Raw genomic sequence first — 21,351 nt, forward strand, 5'->3', positions numbered from 1 at the left:
TGGGTTTGAACATTTATTTGGCTATGATGTGTCAAGTCCTATTAGCTAACCCTATTCAACCCACACAGGATCGATTGACTCAGTCGTAGGCATAGTAAAAAGTAAATTGTTGTATTTGTAGTGCCTGCATCATTTCCACAAGACTACAGTAGGAGGTCTACTATCGAATATATCAACAACACTTTACTACATACAGTTATACTCTACCACAACTCCCTATCTACTTTTTCGCCTTTCTATCCTCTTTGTCAATGTACTCAATCGCCATTTCACTAAGACTAGGATACATGCCAGCAAAAGCCGAGGCATTAGCACTTGAAGCATTACCCATCTTCAATCTCATAGCAATGCCTTGTGAAATAACACTCAATCTCAACAACCCAAACACATGACCCAAAATCCACAACTTTGTTGGATCATTGGATGGGTCTTGTGGATCCCATGTAACCAATTTCGAATAGTTGCTCAATTGCTTATAGAGAAATTCTTGCAGCTCTTGGTTTTCTCTACCCATCTTGGTGGTATTTGGACGTGTCATCATTCTATTCACGGCATTGGGGAATTCAAAAGGTTGCAAAAAATTAGATAAATCAAACAACGGATGGCCAATGGTACATAATTCCCAATCCAAAACTCCACAAACTTGCTTTGTAGCTGGGTTGAACAAAAGATTATCAATTTTCAAATCACCATGAATTAATGTCAATTTAGTAGGGTCTTTGGGTCCATGATGAAGGATCCATTGAGTGATTTTATCGAAATCCGGGATGGGGTCCACATGTTTAGATTGCAACTTATGGATACCAGTTAATGTCTTGATTTGTCGTTGAAAGTAACTCGACAGTTTTAATTTTTCGATATTTTGAAATTGAGGGAAATGTTGTGGTGGTAATAATGAAATCAACTTCTCACAGTCCAAAGAGTGGATAGCAGCAATAGTCGTGATTATGCTTTTCCAATACTCATCTCTTTCTTGGGTCGACGCCCCGGGGATCTCGGGGTTTTTAATTTGAATTCCATTAACATAATCCATAAGATAAAACACGTACCCGATAACTCCTTCATCCTCACATAATAAGTGAACGCGAGGCACGGGGACTTTCAATTGTGATGTTTGGTTTATTGTGTTTATTCCATTCAAGATGAAAAACTCTCTCTCAACTGCATGGGCCAGTTTCGAGATCAATTTTGCATTGGGACTGGGTTTCCTTCTCAAGACAAATTTACGACCTGCTGAATCTTCCAAGTAGTAAGTTGGGTTTGATTGACCAAATGTAAATTGTTTAACAGTGGTGAAATCACGAGGGATTTCCGCCACTGATCCAATATGGGTTTGTGGTGATGATGACGAGACTTTGGACAAGTAGGTACGGAGGTTATCCAAGTTGATTGGCGAACGAATATCGGTCAATTCAGGAGCGGACATACTGGAGGGGGGGATGAATCTTATAGTGGGTAAAAGCAGGTGGAATGAAAAAGAGAAAAGTATATATTGCTTTGCTGAGTTGGCTATTTATATAGATCGGAGATAATACACAATTTGAGTGGGGAAAACCCGAGAAACACAAGAGCAAAAAAATTTCAAATTACCGAAAAGTTTGGTGGGGGGTTTTCTTCGCCGGAGGAGGAGGAGTAGTTCGGAACGGATAATTCAGTCAGTGCAAAACGCTACCCTGCTGAGGAAAATGATTTATCAACCGATGAATGATCTAAATCACCACGAGATAGATCCATCGTTTCAATCGTAGTGGTCACATTGAACAGAGCATACCAAGTAAAGTAGCCCATTTCTGCAGAAAAGACCGCTTTGTTTTCCTCCACAGAGTCCTATTTTCTCAAAAAAAGAGAAATCACACTTTTCAGAATTTAATAATCTTACGAAGGTCATCCTTGAATTCGTAACTTCGTTAAATTATATACATCGTACAAGAAAGCTATATCCATGCAAAGTCATAAAAGATAAAGCAACCCCATCTTCTGTCTATGCTGTCTTACTTGACATTCAATGAATAGTAATTATAAATCCCTCGTTGACTAAACTCAACCGGCCAACAACCTTCAACAAACTTCTTATCCTTATACCCGTTTAAATTGTAATACCCAATGGAACAATTGACTTTACGTCCAGCATATTTCAAAAACTGCGGTTTCTTCATCTTAGTAACGATTTTTTGACCAGTTTCTAAATCATAATACACGAGATTTGATTGTGTAGTGACTCGTTTGTATTCTTCTTCCGACATTTTGTAAATCCATGCCCTTCTACCCTCGTTATCGTAAAATTTCCAAACTTGAGGTGGTGAATAAACTGTATCTTCAATGAATGACAATGATGTGAAAATTTGCAGCAGCAGGTGGAGTTGCGACAGTTGTGGGGGAGGTTGCTGCACTCGGAAACAATCGCCTCTTGAAGTGTAGTCATAAAGCGACTTGTAATCAAATTCAATAGCTTCGAGATTACTTTGAAAATTTTGTTTCAAAAAAGTAACAACATTCTTGTTTAGAGATTTTATCCCTGTCAAGTCAAGATACCTTAAGGTGGTGTTGTCTTGCATAAACCCATTCAATTCATCAAGAGTGACGTTTAATGCATGACTAATGTTTAAACTAACCAATTGAGGGAATTTGGTCTTGATTGTGTACAAGATTCTCGAGTTAACGGGCATACCACCAATGTTCAAGTATTGTAAATTTGGTGCATTGAGATGCTTTAAGGTGTATAGTAAGTAGACATCAGATAATGGACTAACGACATTTGAATCAATTTGTAAATTTAGCCATTGTAATGATCCATGAGATATGGCTTGATGAGTAGACAAGAAATGAATTAGATCCTTTGTGGTCAATTTTGAGCATCTAGCCAACGATAAATGGGTTAGACGAATATTTTGCGGCAAATTCAACAAAATAGAAGATGTAATTGCCGTATGACTTAAATCTAATCGAGTTAAATGAGTAGCTTTCTTCAATATCTTGATCAATGCATCCTGAGAAATATTTGAACAATCGTGGAATGACAATTTAGTTATAGGTAAATCCTCCACTTTTATAGTTAATTGATCAAATGCTCTAGCAAAAGCCTCACTACTAGCACCACAAAAGTCCAACGCCTTCAATTTCGGTAATTTGTTAAACAAAATATTCAACACTGATACATCCATATCATCTTGAATATTCTCTGAGGCTAAAAACTCCATCAAATTAGGGGTCATTGATAACGCGTGAGCAATGGTTCTTGAAGTTACCATTTGAATCTCTTGGTTCATCCTCCCAGTTCTACCTAATCCAATTGATGTAAATTGTTGGAAATCCATAAACTCAACAAATTTTCCAATAATTGGGTTTGCTTGTAAATTGTGCAAAAATTTTTCAAATGAATGAGGACGATTGAAAATGGTGTATTTATACAAGAAGCAAAGTGACAATTGATGGAATTTCTTGGATAACAAAGGTACAGTATTGGCGAAATTCTCAAGATTGGAATTTATAGATGAGATGTCAGTGTCCACATACACATATTCAAGGACCCTAATGAGGATCTCCATTGGTAAGGATAACAATGGTGAAAACTCTTCTTGTTCTTGGGTGTATGGTTGAAGGGGTCTAGCAGTAGTAACCAGTGGTGCAGTCTCTTTAGGTTTGTGCCGTGGCTCATCAATCGAGCTAGAACCTTCTTTACAGATGGTATCGGTTGCTTCAACATCTGCCACTTCCTCTTCACCATAAGATGATGCAGGTGATACATCAGTCAATTCAGGCCCAATTGAATCTCCCAACAATTGTTGTTGTGACTGACTACGAAGATGATGATGGTAGCTTATGTCGTGGTGGTGGTGATGGTGTCCTAATTCCGGATATGCGTCAGTCATCGATGCATCATCAGAATAATAGTTATAGGACTCATTAGATGTAATGGGACTCAAACAGAATGCTGATGGGTATTGGTTGTCTTTGTCTTCTGGTGGTGATGTAGTGGGAGTCAATGAAAAGTTCTGCCGTATACTAGTGGACTCAGATGCAGCGTACTGCTGTTGTGAGTGTTGTTGTTGTTGTTGTTGTTGTTGTCGATCTGATACTGAAAATTGTGCTTTCAATTTGCTACTGGTAGCCTCTCTGTTCCGGTGGTATGACAATGGTACGCCACCAGGCTGTTGACTATGATCTGCACCCCCGCTACTGTTGTTGCCATTGTTGTTGGTGTTTCTTGATATTTGTTGTCCCATACTTTGTAAAAAGGCAGAGATACTGCGTCTTATATTTGATTGTATGAAATTGGACTCGTCTTCAGCAAATGCGTTGTTATGTAATCTTCTGTTATTAGTACTGTATTTGTTATTGCAACTGTTGTAGTATAAGTCAGGTGACGATGGACTCAAGTGGATAGTGTCACTGTGGTAATTGTGATGATGGTTAAAATGATCCAGGAGGTGTGGGAGGTACTGCTGCTGCTGTTGTTGTTGCTGTACTATAGTTGAAAGTGAGGATGATGAAGAAGACGGAGATACCAGTTGCTGATTCTGTTGATGGTGGTAGTGTGATGGTGATTGTTGTTGCTGTTGTTGTTGTTGTCTGTGTCGTTTGTTAAACATCTAACCTCAAATGTGTATTGTGTATTGTGTGTATGAGAACAATAAAAAAAAATTGTGTGATGATTTTCTCTTTTTCACTTATTCTACACTATATTTATATTAGAAATGTACTAATCGTATATACTCACAAATATACCCACACTTCATCTCTCTTTTATCTACAATGAATACATGTATGTCGTAGTATACCGGACTACGAGCTTTGAGCCTAGTGCCTATATCAATACATAATGTGGTGTTATCAAAGTAAGTGTCTTTAGTATACACTCTAATCATAGAAGAGAAGAATACTCCCAATTACAATTCACACGTTAGCATTAGACTACCTTCTACCACTGCCACTTACTTTCCGAACTTCATTGTCACCTCTTTACTGCGCCGTGGTGGTGCAGTTGTGTTAAGTTTCCTGTTTCGTGTGGCATCAAAGTGCCAAAGAGGAGAGAGACAGGACACAAAAGTATTACAAACGCCGAAACATCCTTTAAGGAAATCGCCGTATAAACTACAGGTACACTTTCTTATAACCGACGACACATTGCCTGTACAATGACTATCGCCAACCTCCTCATCTTGCCACTCATACAGTTTTAAGCCTATTTACTATGTTATGTCTAGGTCTGCACGTTTGTATGACTGTGTGTACCAAGAGAATCATACCAGGAGAAAAATGGGTATCGAATGCCGCTTCCAAAATAATAACTCATATATACTGACCGGAAAAGTACACTTTCCCCCTTATTTTTCACCACCACATAATATTTCAGACAACATAGAAACTCAAAATGTAGATTACAATCATCTTGTTATATATACTTACAAGCTGCAAAAAGAACAACGTCATGATCCATCCGTTCTTCATGCTCTATATATTCTCTTCTTTTCTAAACACTTCCCATCGTTCATTCAAAATGATAAACACCCCATTACAAATCAATTGCACCCGTTTGTCCTCCTTCAGTTGTTTAGACAACTGACTAGCTAGTTTGTCAGGATGGATAGAACTAATCACCTTCATGTAGTTTAACTTCACTTGTTTGGGCAACACCAAGTCATTCAAAGTTAGTGTCAATAACTTGGGAGTTATGGTTATTGAGTTTGGTGGGATAATCACTTGCAAGTTGATCAACATTTGTCGCAAATCATTGTTCTTCAGTTGCGCCCATTGGGTTATAGAATTGTTGATTTCATCAACTGCTAATGGATCTAGCTCCACTTCAGTAGCAATGGAGGTTGTTCTATTGGGCTTGGTAGTGGTTGCTTTAGTACTAGTTGTAGCAGGCTTTGGGGTTGAGCTTTTGCTGGTTGTGGTGGATGCGGTTGTGCTTGGTTTTGGAGTTGGCTTTGTTGGTTTGTAGCTGTCAGGATTAACGATCCGATCTACCCTTCTCTTACCATCCATAACTTTCTTATCAACACACCCTAATTTCTGAACCAACAAATTATACGTCTTCAAGGCCAACTCATATTTTTCTAGTAACTCCAATACTTCAGCTTTAACAATAACAACTTTCAAATACCAATACTTTACTGATTTTCCAGCCAACTGCGGAGTTGCACCCCTAGAACTACTACTGTTATTGTTTTTAACATCACACTCTTCCAATTGCATCAACAGTAAAGCTTGTTCAACATTTTCCAAACTCTGTTTTAAGTGCCCTTGTAATTTATTGGTCAATGCTAAATTGGAATTCATTACCACTCGTAACTCATGTTTTGGTGGCAAGATGGAAAGACAAGTGGTGTATGATTCCAACGCAGTGGCATAATCACCAGTCTTGAATGCTTCAGTAGCTCTGGTCTTGTGGGTGGTATAATCAGTTTCAATAAATTGATTCAAGGGACTAGTATCACGTAAATCAGATGGTGTGGCGATAACCCCACTCTTCTGTGCCCCAATACCCAATAAATCAACTTCTTCTGCTGGTGGTGGTGCTTGTTCTTTCTTATTTGTGGGTGCTTTCGCCACTGCCTCCGGTGAAACTTGGCTCTTGCCTTCACCACCAAAGCTATTCTTTGCAGCAGGTCTTGGCGGTTTTGCAGGAGCTGGTGAAGCCTCTTTCGACATGGAGCTTCGCGATGATGAAGAGACACTATTGCGTCCCATTCTTCCCACACCCTCTTCGTCTCCAATACTGCCACCACTTATTTTCTGATCAAATCTTTGTCTCAACCTATGTCTCTCCTTCTCCCTTTGCTTTTGCATGAACCTATCAATTTCTTCTTGATTGATGTTATCTTCATCTTCGCCATAATCCTCTCCGCCATATTTTTTCTCATATGCTTGTGATTTATACTTGGCTTGGTTTCTCATCCATTCGGGTAAATTAGGTGACGCCGAACCATTGTTTGATCCACGTCCAAACTCAAATGGTGAGACACTACCATTATTGAGTTGTTCGATATTTTCCATAACTTTACGTTTGGAAAAGTTGATAAATGTGTTTGCTTTTTGAAACAAGTTGTTGCCTAGCTCATTTAAATTGATTGAGTCAGGACGTTTACCAAGAATTGGATCGTCTGTTTCTTCATCATTTTCGGTATTGGCTCTGGTTCTTGAATTGGTTCTGGATTGTGATTGCAGAGTGTTTTTGTTCATAATGTAGTTGACACATTTCTGTAAATCTGTTCCTGAATGAGCAATTGCATCGTTGGCGTCCTCTATCATGAATCCTATATCCACAAGCTCTGCAAGTGTGTGATCTTTGGAAGAAGAAGAATTACCATTGGAGGACCTCGGTGTGGAGGCATTGGATCTGCTAGCTCTTGTTGATGGTGCATTTGATCTGGCTGGCATCCCTTCTGGTCTTGGTGTTTTCACTAGCGGCACTGGCTCCGCTGGCTCCAGCGGTTTCTGTGGTTGCTGCTGCTGTTGTTGTTGTTGTAGCTTCTTCTGCTGAGGAAACAAATCTACAAAGTCATCATCAAGCAACGACATTTCTTGGGGAGTTGCAGCGCTGGCTTGGGTACTGACCGGTTGCGCCGTGTGTCTGTTCACATCTTCATTGCTAGTCTTGTTGAAAATAGCAAATGGATCACTATCATCAACAGTGGCTTGTGGTGTATTGGACTGAGATCCCACAGCACTTACAAGATTCGACAGTCGAGCACTCGCCAATTGAGATCCATTGTTGTTGCTGTTGCTATTGCCACCCCTAGTAGGCTGTGGTGACAAGATATCCAAATTGGACCAGCTGGAATTCAATGAATGAGTTGATCCTTGTTGTTGCTCCAACTTTTGACGCTCAACGAGTGATAGTTTATTGAGTCTGGAATTTACGCCACTGTTCTTTGTGGTACTCGCCGATTGAAATAGGTCAGCAAATGCATCTTTCTTTGGTGGCATGCTTTGAAATGTTTGTTTCTGGAATGCTGTTTCTGGTGTGGAATTTTCAAACGATGTGTGAGATTTTCAAGGCGCATTTTCAAATCGAGTGAGGCTGGGATTGTCCAGCACATCGGTTAGAAGTAACGCATAGTGCGAAAAGTATTCATCGAGAATGAGTGATCAAGAAGTTGAAGCTGATGAATATCAAGCAGTCACATCGGTACTATCGTCTTTCTACAATTTCCACACTTTTGAAACAAACCAATTGATAAATTCACGAATTCAGCGATTTGCAACTTTATCAATCCAAGATCAACAATTGATACCGTGGTTTGAACAACATACACAATTCCTACAACAATGCATTGACATCAATCGTGACTTTTGTCAGACTTTGGCTGAAAAGATCGGACAAGATTGGGGGATCAAAGTACTGCCATCAGATTGGGTTGAGGCCTCACACAAACAGTTTCAACAAACTGAACAAACAATGGTGAAATTGATGAGGGATTGGAGCGATCAAGGCGGAGAGGAGAGACCAATTGGACAGCGGTTAATTATTGCTGAATTGTGCAAACTATATCAAAATGAGCTCGAGCGGTCCAAAACAAAGATCTTGGTGCCAGGTTGTGGGAGTGGTCGGTTGGTATTTGAGTTGGTAATGCACGGATTCTGGACCCAAGGGAATGATTCCAGCTATCACGCGTTATTCGCCTCCGGCTTTATTCTTAATCATTGTCAATTCCCTCATAATTATTCCATTTTCCCATTCTTGGCTCTGTCAGCCACAAGTTCATCAAAGCGACAAAACCAGATTCGACCGGTTACTGTGCCTGATGTGTCACCAACTGCGCACATTATAAGTGCTATGGGAAGGGAACAGGAAAAGGAGGCGTCTTTGAGGATCCACTATGACGAATTGATGTCAATCACTGCGGGGTCATTTATTGAGTTATATGGTGTGGGACCAAGTGATGTCAACTTCGCATCACAGAAACTAAGGTCACAATCACAGGGTGAGTTTGGTGTTGTGGTGACGGAGTTTTCCTTGGATGCGGCATCTGGTAACGTTATCGACTACATACGAACAATTAACAACGTGTTGAAACAGGGTGGCAAATGGATTAATTTCGGCCCTTTACTGTTGCAAAACGGACCTAGTGATGGATTGAACTTGACACGAGACGACTTGTTTGAGTTGGTTACGAAATTGGGATTTGAATTTACTGTAAAAGAGTCAGGTATTGAAAGTACTTACTGTGGAGATATCAAGTTGTTGCAATCAACAGTATACAAGTGTGATTTCTGGGTTTGTACAAAGATAGATAACCTATAAAGCTGTGCCAATCTACCATATCAAATGTTGGTTTTGTACACATGTTCATCCAATCTCTTGGTTATAACGTCATCGCCATCTTGTAAAACGTTTGCATCTTTCAATACATTAGTAGTCTTGACGACAATCTTGTCCCAATCTAATGGAGTTTGACCTACTTTGTCATTAAACTGTACCGTCTTTGTCCATTGACGAGCATCTTCAGCAGAATAGTCCAAGTTGGATGCAATGTAATCAACTGCTTCATCAATGTGGTGGTTAAAGTACTCAATACCTTGATTGACCGATGAGACGAAATTGTGGATATCTTGTTGTTTATCAGCCGCAGCTTTTGACGATGCAGTAATGACCCACGATGGCCAAGGTGTATAAATTTCTCCAATTTGTTTAATCTCTTTTGCATCGTAATATTTCTTACTTGTGAAATACTCCCACATAAACGCATCACTCACCTCATAACCAGCAGTGTCGCCATCAGGTTCCACTTTATTCACTGAGTCACGAAGATTCTTGAAATTAGAACAAATGGCAAACTCATTAAATTTGCCAAATCCTAATTGATGAGCCAATACAAAACTCATAATATACGATCCACTTCCGATACGAGATACACCAATTTTACCAAATTTGGCCAAATCTTGTACATTGGTAATTTCATCGCGATTGGACCCAGTACTAACGGCCCACAAAAGTGGTGATTGCACATACGTGTCAAGTAGCCTGATCTTATCGTTACCCTTGGCTATATCAGCCACGAATGCTTCAGTTAAACCAATAGCTATATCGACGTCGTTGTTGTTTAGGAGATTGATCAATCGACCACTACCTTCGGGAACTTTGACAAACTCAATTGACAAGTTATGTTTTGCGTAATAGCCCTGTTGTTGGGCGAAGAACAATGGTGTTGAGAAGTGTTCTGGAATATAAGCTACTCTGAGTGTTGACATTGTTGTGGTGGTAGGATGGAGCTCGTGTAATTTGACTTTGAACATTTGAGGAAAACTTTGTGCGACGAGTAAGTTCTGATCTGAAGGCTCGGAAGAACACACCACAAGGACATACACAAGGACATACACAAGGACAAACACAATACTATCAAATTGAGTACAATCAACGTCTAGCTAAACAGTTCAAGTATAGAGACTTGACCATTCAATAGAAGGAAAATCGTGGATAACAGAAAGAATGTTGATCGATACAAATGATTGATTGAGAATCGCTAACTATGTACTGATGATGGATAAGATTCAGAGTACGAACAAGTCAAAGCGTCTTTCTTCCACTTGAGGTACAATATGCGATCACTGTGAACTGTAATCTTACAATTTTTTACACCTGATCCTATCGATTCTGAAAATGTACATCTCAGTGAGATTCGGTCTTCAATCTTTCAACTTGGTCATCACCCTCTGAGTTCAGGATATGACTGATGGGTTTATTGATAATTATTATTTACCTCCGATTGCAAAGCTAACATGATTTTAGCTTATTATACTGAAAAGAAAATTCTATTCAACATGCTGATCTCAGTAAACACAACTGACAATCGAAGACAAAGACACTCACAAAGCTGCTGCAAATTTTGATATAACTCATTTCGAGAACATTGAGTTGAATGAACTAACAAAGTACAATGCCAGACACGGAGCACTGAATACACCACAAGTCAAACACCCACATGCTCAAGTTAGAGATTTGAGAAACAAGCAAGAGGTTGCCGCCTTTGTAAAAGAGAAATATGGAGAAAATTACAAAGGGTTTGGACCGTTATCAATCGATGATGAGCAAGAACAGTGTCGACGTAAAAGATATATTCTCAAAGGAGCATTGCAAGCGGTACGAAAAGTTATTTTAAAGTTGAAATCAGCAAAGTATCGCAAACGTGGGTTGGTGCCTAGATCAAGTCTACGTTCCGAACAGGAAAAGCAAGCAGAGCTTTGTCATTCCATGTATTACTATGAAGATGATTACATCCAACCACTTGTTTGGGTTGGAATCAAATTTAGAGACACTTTGCCTCCAGGGCCCTATCAAGAGCCAGCAGTATTGAAAACGTCATTATCTTGACAAAAAATGAGAAACACAAACTCAGGAGTTTGTTGTGAAAAGTTGACATGAGAGAAGATATACCATCAATGGAGAAAAGATTCAAGCTCAAGACAACTGGAGGGAGTAAGAAGCTGTGTGCAATCTGATATACTATGAGAACTCAAAAGTTCTTAGGTCTGGCCAACCCCGTAATCTGGAATGCCAGAGGGACTCGGAGATGCAATGAATGAAAGCGTTTGGAAATATATAGTGACCAAGTCAAAAGTGACGAGATATGAGATTCATGATGCTGGTGCTAAATCAAAAGGATTGGGTTTTATATTCCCCGACCGTCGTATACCGTCTTGTGCATATGATGTGGTTTTTGTTGTATCCTGCTACGGCGCTGCAGAATCATTGACCCTGGTATGCGCAGAAACTTAAATAGCCATCGATGGCATCGACGTTTTAAACGACATTACTTCAGTATAGGACCGATAGCAATCTGCAGCAACCAACTCTATGAATGCAAAAGGGGCATAGATCGAAACCATTCACGCTTGGTCTATTCTTTGTTGATTGTATCAAGACTAGCTACGTGTGACTGGGAGGCATACCATGTTTTTCCACCTGGTCTGCACTGTGTCTATCGAAGTCCGTAGCATGTTTTACATAGCTTGTGTATTGCATCAATTATGTAAAGCCACGTAGCCCATTTGGATGTGGAAGGTTGCGGTCATTTCAACCCGATCTTTACCACTTGACGCGTCTAAAGTAGAAAATTGTGGTACACGAAACATCATCATCACACGAAAAATTTCAATAACTTTTTTTTTATCGATTTGCGACCGACTTTTTTCTACTTTGCTATCACAATATTTTTACACTTTGATTATCTTGCAGAAGGAGAGTAGCCACATTTTGCTTGATCGATAGGTAGCATAATATGAGCTGGAATACAAGCAATGGAGTTAATGGAACTCACAAGGGGTCTACCCCCCAGAAAGAAAATTATGTTCAAGTGCCTTCCTCATCTCCTATAGTCATAAAGTCATCTCATGCCGATAATAATCACAGGGCACAGCCGAGTTTCAATAGCAAGATAGACGAGCAAAAACAAATGGAAATTGAAAGGAAACGACAAAAGATTCGTGAACACAAGGATTTCCCACTTATAAGGAAAAGATTCTATTACTTGAGTGAAAGTGACATATTCAAGGGATTTGTTAAGGGTAAAGGAGTTTTACGAGATGTCACCAGATGGCTAGAGGACAATCATAGCTATGGGGACTACTTAAAAAAGCAAAAGGCTGAAAGAGAACAGAGATTAAGGCAGGAGGAACTCACGAAACAAAAACAGAGAGAAGATCGATTAAAACGGGAGTACGAAGCAGGCTTGAGAAAAAAGAGTGAACAAAATGGTGATGGTGAAAGTGCTCATGCTCCTTATGATGATGAGGATGATTCCCCTGTTAAGATGAAAGGTAAAGCTAGGGTAAAAATTCATGATGCATCACCCAGTAAAGAGGATCAGCTGTCTACAAAAGTTGAAGTCAAGATGAAGCAATCTTTAATTGATAAGTACAAGAACCCAGGTCCAAAGCAAACTACACTTGAAAGGTTCGGTAGGTTAGGATCATTGTCAAACACTGGTGCAAAGAAAAGAAAGTTGGTCAGGGGTACATTATTCGACAGGGATAATTCACCGGTCTCAGATTCGGTTTCTCCCGTGCCCGCTCCATCATCGTTGAGTGCAAAGTTTAGCTTTGACAATAATAACAATAACAGCACCACCAGCTTGACTAGCAGTGGATCATCTTCTCAAGTTGACGAATTAGAAGAGCTGGAGAGAAGAATTGCAGAAAATCTTAAATTAGCAAAACTACGGAAACAGCAATTACTGAACCATGCTCATAATGGCGGTAACAACAGACAGAATGCGATACAAATTAGCGATGACGAGGACATCTTGGGCGAAGATGACGATGTTAGCGACTCTATGTCGGATGAAGATCTCGAAATGAATAATGAAGAAGGGCTCACTACAATTGATGGCAAAATTCTCGAATTCATCAACAATGCACCCATTGAAGATTTGATTGATATATCAAGTATCGAGCCCGCAACTGCCGAACTCGTGATTAGTTTACGTCCGTTCAAAACTATTTATGATATATCTGAAAACGATTTCTCTAAAGAGGAGGCAAAGAAAAATAGTCGAAAAAAGAAGATGGGAATGAGAATAGTTGAGCAAACAGAGCAAAGTCTAAAGGGCTACAAGGCAATTGACTCTTTGATCAAAAAGTGCGCGGAATACGGTGACATTATATCATCCCAGATGAAGGAATGGGGCGTATCACAAACGGGTGAAAATGGGGAACTAGATTTAGCCGATTTGGATCCTGTACAGGATGATGAAATTGAAAAGAACGAAAATGAAGACGATGATGATGTAGTTGTGATTAAAAAGAAAGGATTGAAATATATCAAGCACAAACCGGCTATGCTAGCTGATGACATTACGTTAAACAACTACCAACAAGTGGGGCTCAATTGGATCAACTTGCTATACCATAATAAGCTCTCTTGTATCCTCGCCGATGAGATGGGGTTGGGAAAAACTTGTCAGGTGATTGCATTTATGGCACATTTAAAAGAAGTTAGTGAAAAGGGCCCCCATTTAGTGGTGGTCCCTGCGTCCACTATCGAAAACTGGATTCGTGAGTTCAACAAATTCTGTCCTGATATCAAAGTTCAAGCTTATTACGGATCGCAAAGGGAAAGAGAGGAATTGAGATATGAGTTACAAGACGCTGATTATGACGTCTTGGTTACGACGTACTCAATGGCTTGTGGATCACCTCATGATGCCAAGTTTTTAAAGCATCAGGATTTCAATGTTGTGGTTTATGACGAAGGACACTTGTTGAAAAACTCTCAATCAGAAAGGTATGCCAAATTGATGAAACTCAAAGGTCAATTTAGGTTGTTGTTGACCGGAACCCCGTTGCAAAACAATTTGAAAGAATTAGTGTCATTATTGTCGTTCATTTTGCCCCAGGTGTTTAATGAAAAAAGAGAAGATCTTGTGGGTATTTTTAGACAAAAGGCAAGCGGGGTTTCTGAAAATGGAAAATCTACATCCAAAGAGTATAACCCATTGTTGTCCATGCAGGCAATTAAGAATGCCAAGACAATGATGACACCATTTGTGTTGCGTAGAAGGAAAGATCAAGTGTTGCAACACTTGCCAGCTAAGTGCCATGAAATCGTGCATTGTAAATTAACTCCTAATCAGGCCGAATTGTATAACAAGTTTCTCAATGACGGCAGAAAAATACGTGGCGAGAGAGAAAGGAGAAAGAATTTACCTGCGGCGGAGGTTGTCAAGTTGAGCAAATCAGACCCTATTCCCACGTCATCAAATGTATTGATGCAATTGCGGAAAGCGGCTTTGCATCCATTGTTATTTCGGGTTATATATGACGACGAAAAACTCAAGCTGATGGCTAAGGCAATAATGAATGAACATGAGTATGTGGAAGCTAATGAAACTTACATTTACGAGGACATGACAGTAATGTCCGATTTCGAATTGAACAATTTGTGTGTCAAATTTCCACGCACCTTAAGGAAATGGCAGTTGGATGACTCTTCATTCTTGGATAGTGGGAAAGTTGTTGAATTGCAAAAAGTTCTTGATTACATTATCAACACCAGAGGCGAAAAAGTATTGATCTTTTCCCTTTTCACACAGGTATTGGACATTTTGGAGAAAGTGCTTTCCGTTTTCAAATATAAGTTTGTTAGACTTGACGGTGGCACCAAGGTTGAAGAAAGACAAGATACGATTGATATGTATTACGAGGATGACACCATCCCAATCTTTTTACTTTCTACAAAAGCGGGTGGTTTTGGTATCAATTTAGTGGCTGCAAACAATGTCATAATATTCGATCAGTCGTTTAACCCTCATGATGATAAGCAAGCTGAGGATCGAGCACATAGAGTTGGTCAAACAAAAGAAGTAACGGTGTACAAATTTATTACTGAAAAAACCGTGGAAACAAATATCTTAATGGTTGCGGAAAACAAGTTGCAGTTGGACTACAGTATCTCATCAAATGAAGCTGCAGATACTAGCAAGTTTGAAGAAAACGCAGCATCCATTTTTGAAAAGATATTGTTTGAGGGGAAATAAGCGAGTTGGACCGCTATCCGAAACTTGTGATGGTGTGATAAGAGCTCAAACACTTCACTTTTGAAATTGTCCTGTTTATCAGCTTCTTGTTACTGTTTTTCAAGAGTTGTAAACGTACGATGGAGGGTGTCTTCTACGTTTATTTGCAACTAAAACGTTGGATGATATATACAAATCATCCATGTATATTTAAAGCTCTTCTTATTTAATGTATTAACTGCTCCCACATCATGTAACCAAAGTGACGACTCAACTAACGCAAGGAAGCACAGTCATAACCTTCTATCACAGGACTGTATGCATACATGCCGCTTGCACACGACCCCTGCATTATACATACATCACGACACTCGCGAACTAGGTGGTAAGTCCTATTAGTATTCATTGTCGCGTTGGTGATGTCGTAAAACGGCGAAAAAAAAAAAAAAACATCAAAAAACGAAATCATACAAAGCATTCTTTTGGTTTCCATGAACCCCTTCAATCTACTCACTACCATAGCCAAGACATGCTCAGGTTGTTAAGTAAAAATACATATCACACGGCTAACTTACGTATTCCAACACTACTACCATCCAACGCCCCTAGACTCATATCAAAGGCAGTGGTGTCACCCACTTTTCAAAGTCTACGAAGCTTATTTATCCAAACATCAGACACACCCAATGATCATGCTTTGAAATTTCTACCATCTATGCAGATAATGGGGGAGAATGAAACCCGTGAATTTCTTAGTGGAAGGGAAGCTCATTCGTCGCCTCTCGCAGTCAAGCTATTCAGTGTTGATGGGATAAAGTCAATTATGTTTGGTTCAAACTTTATAACCATTGAAAAAAGTCCTCACATCGAGTGGCAATTGTTAAAGCCGGAAATATTTTCAATCCTTACTGAGTACTTGACAAACGGTTTGCCAGTGATCAACCTTGATGGTGAGGATGCGGAGTTGGCCAGCGATGTTGCTTTTAACGAAGATGATGATGAGGTAGTGTCCATGATCAAGGAGTTGATCTTCACAAGAATACGTCCAGCAATACAAGATGACGGTGGGGATATTGAATTTATTGATTTCAGAGAATCGGACGGTACCGTATTCCTCAAGTTGAAAGGCGCTTGTAGGACTTGTGATTCGAGCTCGGTTACGCTAAAGAATGGGATTGAAAGTATGTTGAAACACTACATTGAAGAAGTTCAGGCAGTGGAGCCTATAGAAGAGGTGGCAGAGACTCTGCCGGGTCCAGCAAGTATATCGCCTCGTAGCAGAGGTGCTGCTTAGGAAGGGGTCTCCTAAAAGAAAAGGTGGTACTAATCTACAAGTGTGTATAGATAAGATGAGATTTGATAAAAGTAAACACTCGTCAATTACAGGTCAAGGAATTATCAGTTTTTTTTCTACTTCTTCTCGTAGTTTGAAACCTCACGTTGAGCCAATGAATCCTGCCCGTTAGACAACCCATTTACCAAATTCAATGCTGCAATTGCATCCGGCATCATTGGACATTCAATATTTGGCGTTGCACCAGCTACATTAAACATGCTCTGAGCTCCAAACATATATGGATTCGGGTGGTATCCATAGTAGTAGGGTATAACTGGCTGATAGGTGTAGTACTGCATGCCACTAGCTCCTGTGCTTGCCTGAGCCGGTCCCATGCTCTTTGGCGAAGTCAAGGGAAAATCAAGGGGCGGTAAAGGAGTAGTGGCTGGATTTCCCATGGGAGGTACTGGTGGTAAGGTAAAGGCCTTGTGATTGGGGTTCGATTTTTGGATAGCAAAAGATGATTGAATAACCATAGGGTTGAAATTGTTCACTTGCACAAGCTTGTTATTGGTCATCAATATAGCTCTAATGGCCATCTTAAAAGTCTCGTAAAATATAAAGCCGATACGGCCGGCTTTTTGCTCTTCACCATCAAATGAATCGTCGTCACGGTAAAAATGGGGCTTGATTATTTTTGCCGACTTGATAGATCCAAATTGCTTCCAAAATGATTCCCAAGTTACATCATCATTATTGAAAATCACCGAAAAATTATTAACATACAAATTTGTCTCTTGATAATTGACATTTCTGATGAACGAATTAATTGTATAAATGGGGTTGGGATAATTTATTCCGATTGGCAGCTGCTTGGTATTCAATAATGCTGGATTGAATGTTAGGAAATACTGGTTAGCTTGGGAAAACAAGTAGTGGTTGTGCTTATGCTGTGCGATAGTAACCGACAACTTACGGTTTATAACCACTGGAGTCGACCCTTCACCACTAGAATCACTAGAAGAGCCACCTTCTTCAAAATCATTCCCACTTTCGCTACCCTCATTGCTAGAACCTTCGTCATCGTTAAAGTCACCATCTTCTTCTTTTTTTTCCATCAATGGTGGCAAGTTTTTCATATCCAAACCCATAACTTCATCCCACAGCAATTCATTCAAATAATACAACATACGAAATGTGTTTTCCATAAAGTTGCCACTGGGCTTGAATCTGATATAGCCAAAGTCGACAAAATGTAATACTGTCAAAGCCTCCCCCTTGTCTGCAATTGGAAAGTAAATTGATTCAATCTGATTTCCAAACGTTTTAATCTTGTACAAAAATTGTTCAAACTTGTCCTTGGTGAGATTGGGAGGGAAAAAGTTGATCAAGTTCTCCAAAATGATTAAGCTAAAGTTGTCATTGGAGCTCCTAATTGAATTTGCACCAGAATGAGGATGGGGATGGGGATGGGTGTGATGCTGCTGGTGCTGGTGCTGGTGCTGGTGCTGGTGAGGGTGAGAGTGATAATAGCACCTTAATGATTGGGAGGTGGATGATGTGGATGATGAGGTTGACATGGGGGTTGCACCCATTGATGCACTACTATCGCGGCGAGGGATATAATTATGGGATGTACCTGACAACGACCCATAAGATAATCGTTCTCGCTTGTTAATGTAACGATTTAAGAATAGTGGGATACTCGGGTTATCATTGAAAATATTTGGTGTATGTCTGCTAAGTTTTTCAATCAAAATATCCACGTCTAGATAATTTGAAAACTTGACAATGGCAAAAGCTGATGATGAGCTTGAGCTGGCTGAGTTGTCACTTGAATTGCTAGTGCCGTGTGTTGGTGAGTCATTGGTGAACAATCTGATATCTTGCAAGGATTTAAAATGTGAATTTTCATTCAAAAACTGATACAACTTGTGGTGCTTCTTCAACCTTTCACTAGCGGTATAATCTGATGATGCATCCGACAGAGAGTCGTTATCCTCAAACACCAAATCGGTGGATAAGTTCTTGATGAAAAGTACTCCTGGATGTGAAACAAATTTGGAATAATCCAATTCAAACTCAATTTTTGCTTCATAAAGACGATATATCAAGTCATCCAATTGTTGTTTTGATTTGAATCCAATTGACAAAGTCCTCAACAACAGACGTGGCTGTTGTTGTTGCTGCTGTTGTTGCTGCTCAAACTTCTCCTCAATGATCGACAATTTTGAGAACTGTGATACAATGTGCTCGATTTTAACTTTAGCTCGTGAGTTTTTTGCTTGAACTTCCAAACCTACTGGAAAATTATAAAATCCAGAGCCATCAGAATCAGGTTCAGCAAATATGTGCTCATTGACACAATCAATCAAATCTTGCTGTGGCTGCCCTCCCTCCAAAGAATCAAAGCTGCCAGTACCATCATCCAGTGGGTCAAATGAATACTCTGACTTGCAAACTCTTGGTGCCGTCCCTAACTTTTGAGGCTGGTGTTGTTGTGGGTGTTTAGTAAAGTACCCATTGCGCTCCTGATTTGAGTTTACGCTGTTGGTTTGTGGGGTAGCATGAGGTGTAGATACGGCATGATTTGGTGCTGTGTGTCCGTTGAAATCGGAATTTTTGATGTATGAATGTGTGGCCATTGTCATTGTTAGTCTTGTATTGAAAAACTTGGACTTGGGGTCGGTTATATAAATGGGTGGGCTTGAGTTATTGATTTTCTGTTTGGTGATTGGAAGTTTTTCAATGAGAAATTTTGTGGATCTTCCAACGATGATTATCAGGATTATGGGTATGAATATGAGCCAGTAGTGTGATATGAGAAAAGTAGAATCAATAGTGTTGAGAACCAAATTACCAATCTTTCAAATTTTGAGGTTATACCAGATGGGTTTTATTAAATAAAAAAAAAAACCAAAAAAATCAAAATGCAGCAAGGGCTAAAATTACGAGGAGGGGTTTTTGTCTCTTTTGTCCTTTTTTTTGGGGGGGGATGAATAATTGATGATGCGTGGACCAACAACAAACTAAATTTTTTTTTTTTTTGTTTCCTTTACCTGCCTCGCTTATTTGATTATCTTGGCACAAAACCGCTTTTCCCAATTTGCATATAGCACCAGAGAGAAGACACCAATAGAATTGCAGATGATTTATATGGGGGAACTGTCTAGTTGTCTCTTTCTCTCTTCACACACAAGCGCGAATGAATATCAAACACAGACTCAAAAGCGCAGTATTCGATCAAATAATTGGCTGGATAGTACTAGCTTTTTCTTGCTTTTTAATATGCTAAACCTAACCAAGTGAGATATATGCAAGGACAAACAATGAAAAAATAATAATCACAATGGGTTCTTTTTATAAATATCCCCTCCCTTATTGTTTATCTTACCAGCGTTACGCAGACTTTTACCGTGAAGAGGAGCGAATCAATACGTTTGACGAATGGGGAGTGAACGTGTTTGCCTTTTTTGACTTTATTTTGTAGGCGGAACCGGTACCCGGATTAGGCTTTCTTCTTTATCTTTTCTTCGTCTCAAAGGGATTTGAGTGATAGCGTTTAGATTGAAAAGTGCAGTTCGTGCAGAATGTTTGCCTTCACTGTCTTTCTAGATGCATGAATTTTGCTCTGGATGTCTCTATGAAAAATAGAAGAAAAATCACAGGGTCACAATCCGCTAGCGAATTAATGAGTCCTTCCTTTAGGTTGCCTGCACTTGGAGTCACTAAGGGACTTTTTTTTTTCTTCTTTCCACTTTGATGCAATCAAGGGGAGAAGGAAGAACTAAGACAGCCGTTTGAGGACCTGATCAACTCTTATCCTTAGCTGATTGGAGGGGACTGTGATTTTTAGTAAAAGGAGCTTGGGCTGGGGCCACTCTCTCTGGAGAATAGATAATAATGTGGATATCACTTTCCTCAAACTAAACCTTTTGTTTTTGTGCTGCGAACTCGATTATAACCAGTCTTGTTGTTCAAATCTTGTCCTTCCAGCTGTTTTTGTATTTTTTTAAGTAAAGCACACCAAGACGGTTTTGATTGATAATATATTTAGGGTTGGCTTGAGTGATTTTGATGTTGAGATGCAAACTACTCAAAAATGGATTATTTTCAGAAATCCAAATTGGCTTGACCCCTCTCCTAGTGCAAGATTGACAACTAAAAGACTGTTTAATTTACAAGTCAAGCAAAGTGAAACAACAACAGCCGCACTGCGGGCTTGCTCTTTCAATTGCTGAGATCTATTAGTTGTTATTTTCTTGTCTCTTTCGATCCGAGATGAGACCAAAAGTTGATATTTTGTGATGTTAACTTTGCCTAGATAATAATTTATGCAATACAGCTTTTCTTTGTGGAGATGAAAATAATTAATTTTGTTTTCGTGTTGAAGAAAGATCTGTTTCTTTTTGATTGAGATTGAGTTTTCTTTCAGCTAGGTTTTGTTCCTTTTTGCTTGGCTTTGGCCTTTCTTTGAGCTTGATTGAATGAAAAAGTGTATTCCCGTTCCTTGTTATATATGGGTTTAATGAAGGAGCAACTTTTCCAAGTGAAAGGATGTCTAGGCGGTCATATTTGAACTAAATCAGCAATGTGCCGAATTCACAAGAGCAATTC

General features: G+C 39.5%; 8 protein-coding genes across 8 annotated transcripts; 3 read left to right on the forward strand and 5 right to left on the reverse strand. All coding sequences in view use genetic code 12, as the record gives it.

The window, feature by feature from the left end:
- Nucleotides 1-220: 220 nt before the first annotated feature.
- CPAR2_701900 (uncharacterized protein) lies at nt 221-1,426 on the reverse strand (the record flags this gene model as incomplete). The annotated part of the gene is made up of 1 exon (XM_036811952.1): nt 221-1,426. The coding sequence occupies one exon, from the start codon at nt 1,424-1,426 to the stop codon at nt 221-223; it is 1,206 nt and encodes a 401-aa protein (XP_036668338.1).
- A 565-nt stretch (nt 1,427-1,991) lies between these two features.
- CPAR2_701910 (uncharacterized protein) lies at nt 1,992-4,589 on the reverse strand (the record flags this gene model as incomplete). Its single annotated transcript, XM_036811953.1, has 1 exon — nt 1,992-4,589. The coding sequence occupies one exon, from the start codon at nt 4,587-4,589 to the stop codon at nt 1,992-1,994; it is 2,598 nt and encodes an 865-aa protein (XP_036668339.1).
- An 862-nt stretch (nt 4,590-5,451) lies between these two features.
- On the reverse strand, nt 5,452-7,932 carry FGR32 (Fgr32p; the record flags this gene model as incomplete). Its single annotated transcript, XM_036811954.1, has 1 exon — nt 5,452-7,932. The coding sequence occupies one exon, from the start codon at nt 7,930-7,932 to the stop codon at nt 5,452-5,454; it is 2,481 nt and encodes an 826-aa protein (XP_036668340.1).
- A 154-nt stretch (nt 7,933-8,086) lies between these two features.
- Nucleotides 8,087-9,250, forward strand: CPAR2_701930 (S-adenosylmethionine-dependent methyltransferase; the record flags this gene model as incomplete). The annotated part of the gene is made up of 1 exon (XM_036811955.1): nt 8,087-9,250. One exon carries the CDS (start codon nt 8,087-8,089, stop codon nt 9,248-9,250), a length of 1,164 nt encoding a protein of 387 aa, XP_036668341.1.
- A 20-nt stretch (nt 9,251-9,270) lies between these two features.
- On the reverse strand, nt 9,271-10,242 carry CPAR2_701940 (uncharacterized protein; the record flags this gene model as incomplete). The annotated part of the gene is made up of 1 exon (XM_036811957.1): nt 9,271-10,242. One exon carries the CDS (start codon nt 10,240-10,242, stop codon nt 9,271-9,273), a length of 972 nt encoding a protein of 323 aa, XP_036668342.1.
- A 1,982-nt stretch (nt 10,243-12,224) lies between these two features.
- CPAR2_701950 (DNA-dependent ATPase) lies at nt 12,225-15,479 on the forward strand (the record flags this gene model as incomplete). The annotated part of the gene is made up of 1 exon (XM_036811958.1): nt 12,225-15,479. The coding sequence occupies one exon, from the start codon at nt 12,225-12,227 to the stop codon at nt 15,477-15,479; it is 3,255 nt and encodes a 1,084-aa protein (XP_036668343.1).
- Nucleotides 15,480-15,987: 508 nt separating this feature from the next.
- CPAR2_701960 (uncharacterized protein) lies at nt 15,988-16,752 on the forward strand (the record flags this gene model as incomplete). Its single annotated transcript, XM_036811959.1, has 1 exon — nt 15,988-16,752. One exon carries the CDS (start codon nt 15,988-15,990, stop codon nt 16,750-16,752), a length of 765 nt encoding a protein of 254 aa, XP_036668344.1.
- Nucleotides 16,753-16,868: 116 nt separating this feature from the next.
- Nucleotides 16,869-19,379, reverse strand: CPAR2_701970 (uncharacterized protein; the record flags this gene model as incomplete). The annotated part of the gene is made up of 1 exon (XM_036811960.1): nt 16,869-19,379. One exon carries the CDS (start codon nt 19,377-19,379, stop codon nt 16,869-16,871), a length of 2,511 nt encoding a protein of 836 aa, XP_036668345.1.
- Between the last annotated feature and the right edge of the window lie 1,972 nt (nt 19,380-21,351).

The sequence above is a fragment of the Candida parapsilosis genome, contig 006110 (genome assembly GCF_000182765.1).
Source record: "Candida parapsilosis strain CDC317 annotated contig 006110".
NCBI lineage: Eukaryota > Fungi > Ascomycota > Pichiomycetes > Serinales > Debaryomycetaceae > Lodderomyces > Lodderomyces parapsilosis.